Source organism: Megalops cyprinoides, chromosome 13, assembly GCF_013368585.1.
Source record: "Megalops cyprinoides isolate fMegCyp1 chromosome 13, fMegCyp1.pri, whole genome shotgun sequence".
Lineage (NCBI taxonomy): Eukaryota > Metazoa > Chordata > Actinopteri > Elopiformes > Megalopidae > Megalops > Megalops cyprinoides.
The window spans coordinates 7,139,861-7,144,792 of NC_050595.1; the positions used below are offsets into that span (position 1 = coordinate 7,139,861).

The window sequence follows — 4,932 nt, forward strand, 5'->3', positions numbered from 1 at the left end:
CAAATAAATGCGGTCGTATTAAATTAGTTTTCCCGCGTTGGAGTAAACACACTGCCTACACTTAACATCAGGGGGCATGCGCTGCTAAGAAACATCAGGAAAAAGGAAAAAAAAAAAAACAGCACTAGATGAGAAGAGTCTAATGATTCATAAGCCAAATAAACCAGTTTGCAGAGCATAATTAATTAGCATGTTTTCCCTCTCTCTGCTTTAATGCGTGGTACTGAATGGCAGAGTTGTTTCAGACATGTTGATCACATCAGAAGGAAAAGGATTAAATGCACCTAGCCAGTGTGTTTCAGTGAGAACATCAGATGGTGCACCCTTTACAATAAAACGTGACATGAAGAGAATCTGATGAAAATTCATTCAATATCAATCTATTCGTGGTTGGTATTATGTCAAGAATAGCATCCGTAATAATAGTAATAAAAAAACTCTTCCTATGCATTTCCACCCTGAGGTTTGGTTCAGATTTACCTCTCACACCTAACGGTAACTTAATATATCACCAGCAAGACACTGGACTGCCTGAAAACGTCATCCCCTCAGATCTTAAGCACGAGACAGCAACGCAGGCGCTCCCGCGATATAAAAGGTACGCCGATTGCTTCACTCGTGCTGTTCTCCTCGTAGCAACAACTTCTGGACAACCAGATTGCATCTGCACTCCAGACGGGCTTGTCCACAATTACAAGTATTTCTGCGCTGCTGGACGATGATATTTAGGAAACGCCTGCAGCCATGCAATCCGCATTTCCTGCCGCACCGCTAAATTTCGGATCCCCCACCCTTGCCCCCTTGGACGGGGATTCTAGGGCTTTGCTGATGGTCAACTGGTCGTTGCCTCCGCGAGAAAACGTCTCGGAGGTGGACCCGGAAAACCGCCGGGCGCTTCAGTATGGAGAGTTCTCACCGTCCACTTCAGTGTTCTTAGCCGTGCTCATGACTCTGCTGGTGTTCGCCACCGTACTAGGCAATGCACTCGTAATTTTGGCGTTTGTCGTGGAGAAAAGTTTGCGGACTCAAGGCAACTTTTTCTTTTTGAATTTAGCCATAGCTGACTTTCTTGTAGGTGAGTGCGCTGTGTGATATTTTTGTCACAATTGGTAATGATAATCATATATAATGATGGCAGTTACAGACGTATAAAATATTACATACGTGTTTTGCATTGCTGACAGATGCTCTCATGCGGACTTAGTAACTGTGCTTTCATCCTCTTTAAACTCGATTTGTCCGCAATAATTGTGGTAAGGCACCTTGCTCAGCAACACGTCGGCAGTGGTATCTGTGATTCGCTACCGATGCAACTTTTCTCTCTTCGTGCAATTAATGTATTCCGGTGTAATTAACTTGGACCGTCGCAAACAAACATTTGACTGATGCGCAGTTTTTCACTTATTGTGTCTCTTCAGGTGGTTTTTGCATACCAGTGTACATTCCCTATGTCTTGACGGGAGAGTGGAGACTTGGGCGAGGTCTCTGCAAATTGTGGCTCGTGGTGGACTACATGCTCTGCACAGCCTCAGTCTTCAACATCGTCCTCATCAGCTTCGACCGGTTTTTGTCCGTCACAAGAGCGGTAAGAGGACCCTCCATCCCTCCGGCAGCCTGTACTGCACCACTCTCAGCAATTTTTTTTATTCATTTTGCTCATAGCCCGCCCTCTCGTATAGAAGTATTCTCGGTGCTTTCCAGCAAAACCCTTTTGAAGTATAAAAAGCAAGAGATAAGCAGCAACAGGGAAAATAGATCAAAGGAATGAAGAGGTAGTTAAGATGAGCCTTACAAAGTGCTAATTAATATCACATATTTATTTACAGCATTTAAAAAGCAACGAACGTAGGAGTTATATTGTTAAAGCCAATCATTCCACAACTATAAAGTCAAATACAGACCAATTTGTCGTTTTATTAATGGAGAAAAATCGGTATCAAAGGGCAATAATTGTATAATCATGTTGTATAATCAAACTTAACATTCAAATAAATACAGGTTGTATTGCACCTGAATACTCTCCAGCTCTTTAGCCGTTACAGAGATAATGAAGCATGATCAGCACTGAAGTCACTGTGAAACTCATTACGCTACACATGCGTATCATAGCTTTGTAGCAAACAATTTCATGGGCTTCAAAAATACTAATTATAAGCATGTTGTGAAATCTGATGAAGTCTTGCATACAATAACTAAATTGATTATGCTCTGGAAAGAGTTAAAATGTAATGTACTGAAGGGAGTTTAGCGGTTGTATGATCTGTAGACGATGGAGATCATTGTTGATATCAGACGTCATTCTCCCAATCCAGGAAGTATGGAAACCAGTGAAGCTCTCTCTCCGTCTCTCTCTGCGTAAGGTGAGCTACAGGTGCCAGAAGGGCGTGACCAGGGAGGCAGTGCTGAAGATGGCGAGCGTGTGGCTGGCGGCGTTCCTGCTGTACGGGCCTGCCATTATCAGCTGGGAGCACATCGCCGGCGGGAGCGTGGTGCCGGAGAGCGAGTGCTACGCCGAGTTCTACTTCAACTGGTACTTCCTGATGACCGCCTCCACCGTGGAGTTCTTCACCCCCTTCATCAGCGTCACCTACTTCAACCTCAGCATCTACATCAACATCAGACGGCGCAACCTGATGCGGGAGGGCGTCGGCGCGGGGTCAGGGGCGGGGGTGGGGCCGGGGGACCGCGAGATGCGGCCGAGGGGGTGCGGCGACCGCGGCGAGGAGCAGCAGGTGTTCTTCGTCAGGCCCGCGGCGGCCCGGAGCAAGAGCGAGGATGCTGAGAGGTCCAGGGGCCACACCTTCCCCGGAGGCAAGGAGCCAGCGGGGGATGGCGGCAGGAAGAGGCGGGACAGCGGGCTGCTGGACCTGCCGCCTCTGCAGCTGGAGGGCCTGGTCCAGAGGCCGGGGGAGAGGCGCGGGGGCCCGCATCAGGGCCGACCCGACGCCGCCGACCCCAGCATGACCGGACGCTTCCGCCTGTCGCGGGACAAGAAGGTGGCCAAGTCCCTGGCGGTGATCGTGTGCGTTTTTGGCCTCTGCTGGGCGCCCTACACCCTGCTGATGATCATCAGGGCGGCGTGCCACGGCCAGTGCGTCCAGCACTACCTGTACGAGATCTCCTTCTGGCTGCTGTGGATCAACTCGTCCATCAACCCAGTGCTGTACCCGCTGTGTCACACCAGCTTCAGGAGGGCCTTCAGCAAGCTGCTCTGCCCTGCCAAGGTCAAAATCCAGCCCCAGTATGTAGAACAGAAATGCTAGGGGGTGAAAGACTATGGGGTATGTGGGTAATAAGTTCATGACTGAAAACCTTTCTTTTTTTTCCTGGAGATGTACAGGGAAAGTCATGTGTCCAGTTTGGTGTTAAACTGCTCATTAGTGACCAGTTACATCTGTATGATACAATGTGATGACTTTTTTTGGTATGGTAATTTTTTGTGCTGATAGTTTGGATAAATGTGGTGGGGTGCACCAGAGTCAAAGTGTGATTCATTTGATGTTGTCCAAAAGACTTTTTCCAACAAAATGTATGTTTGTTTTTATTAATATTGCAAATGCTTTTCTTTCCCCTCAAACAGCCATCTTGCTTAGACCACTTGTAAGATGTTTGTCATGGTATTTATCCAGTTTAAAAGGTATTTTTAATGGTTATGCCTTTCCAAAATCTCAGGAAAGCTTGGCACAGCCAGATGCCCTGTTATATTGTGCACCAAAGGCTCTAATAAAAAGGCTCTTTCTTCTCTAAAGGTGTTATTTTTCTGGATCTGCTGGATCTGCTGGACCAACATTTTCAATATTGTTTTGCCAGCGCCTAGATGACAAGGTCATCCATTTACTGGCACTGAGGGTCTACAAATCTGTAAACCAACATTTGATTAAAAAGCACTCAGGTGTTTCATGTTAGCCGTACATGTCCTGGAGTTTCATTTCAGCTTTTACACAAACATCCCCACATTTGGGCAGGTTTTCCAGTAAATGTCCTATATATGCACCAGGTAGTCGTAACACAAATTGCCATATTGTTTGTTGCCATGTTGCTGCATGTCACCTGACTCATGACACCGACACTGAACCCCGTTAGTCTCAGTATATTGGCATCGGAGTCTGGGTTTCCAGTGTTGTACTCATTAAGGCTTACGCAGATCTCCCCTTCCCACTAGCCCCTTCCTGAGGACTGTTGCTGAAAACAGTTTGTTCCCAGTGACTAACATAACATCAGTAACGCTGAAATTGATTTTTGAAATTGTTCTTGAAAAATAAAACTGCTGAACCCGAACCTACTGCACTCCACAGTAACAGGAAAACTACAGCACTGTCTATAGTTCTCATTTCAAACCACAGGTTTTTTTTTTTTTTTTTTAATATTTTTAATAATCTGAACCTCATCTCATTATTACCTCGGGTTCAGCAACCATAGCTATACATTTATGTAACTTCTTTGCCTTTGAATCAGCCCATTACAGTTTATCTGGATCTCTACTGGCAGTGACAATGGTACCTTTTTGCCAGCAGCACTTCAGGGTAATTTCTTGTTGCGAGTTATTTCATATCATATTAAACCTCACTCTCCAAGGCCAATGATGAAAGGTAGCCATGTGAGGAATTGAAACTAGGGAACAGACAATCAGCCTCTCTGACAGCATGATTGGCCTATGAAGGCCAATTCACAAAACCAGTGGGATTAAAATTTCTCCAGGGTAAAAACACAATGGGACCTAATCCTAAAAGCATTCACACCTTCATGTTATAGTAATTCTTAAATCAACATCTTGAAATTAGGTAATGCGCATTTTCAATGCCTTTTGCCTTCCCACAGATGAGAGAAAAGATTTTAAGACAACCTCCACGCTCTGCAGACAGTGCCATATTCAATGCATTTACACTGTGGGGAAAAAAAGAATAAAAAACAACCATTTTTATGATTCATTGC

The 4,932-nt window shown here is 45.5% G+C and overlaps 1 protein-coding gene across 1 annotated transcript; it reads left to right on the forward strand.

Moving 5' to 3' along the window:
• Positions 1-626: 626 nt before the first annotated feature.
• hrh3 (histamine receptor H3) lies at positions 627-3,263 on the forward strand. The gene is made up of 3 exons (XM_036544565.1): positions 627-1,075; positions 1,419-1,585; positions 2,361-3,263. Exons 1-3 carry the CDS (start codon positions 745-747, stop codon positions 3,261-3,263), a joined length of 1,401 nt encoding a protein of 466 aa, XP_036400458.1. The 5' UTR covers positions 627-744.
• Positions 3,264-4,932: the final 1,669 nt, after the last annotated feature.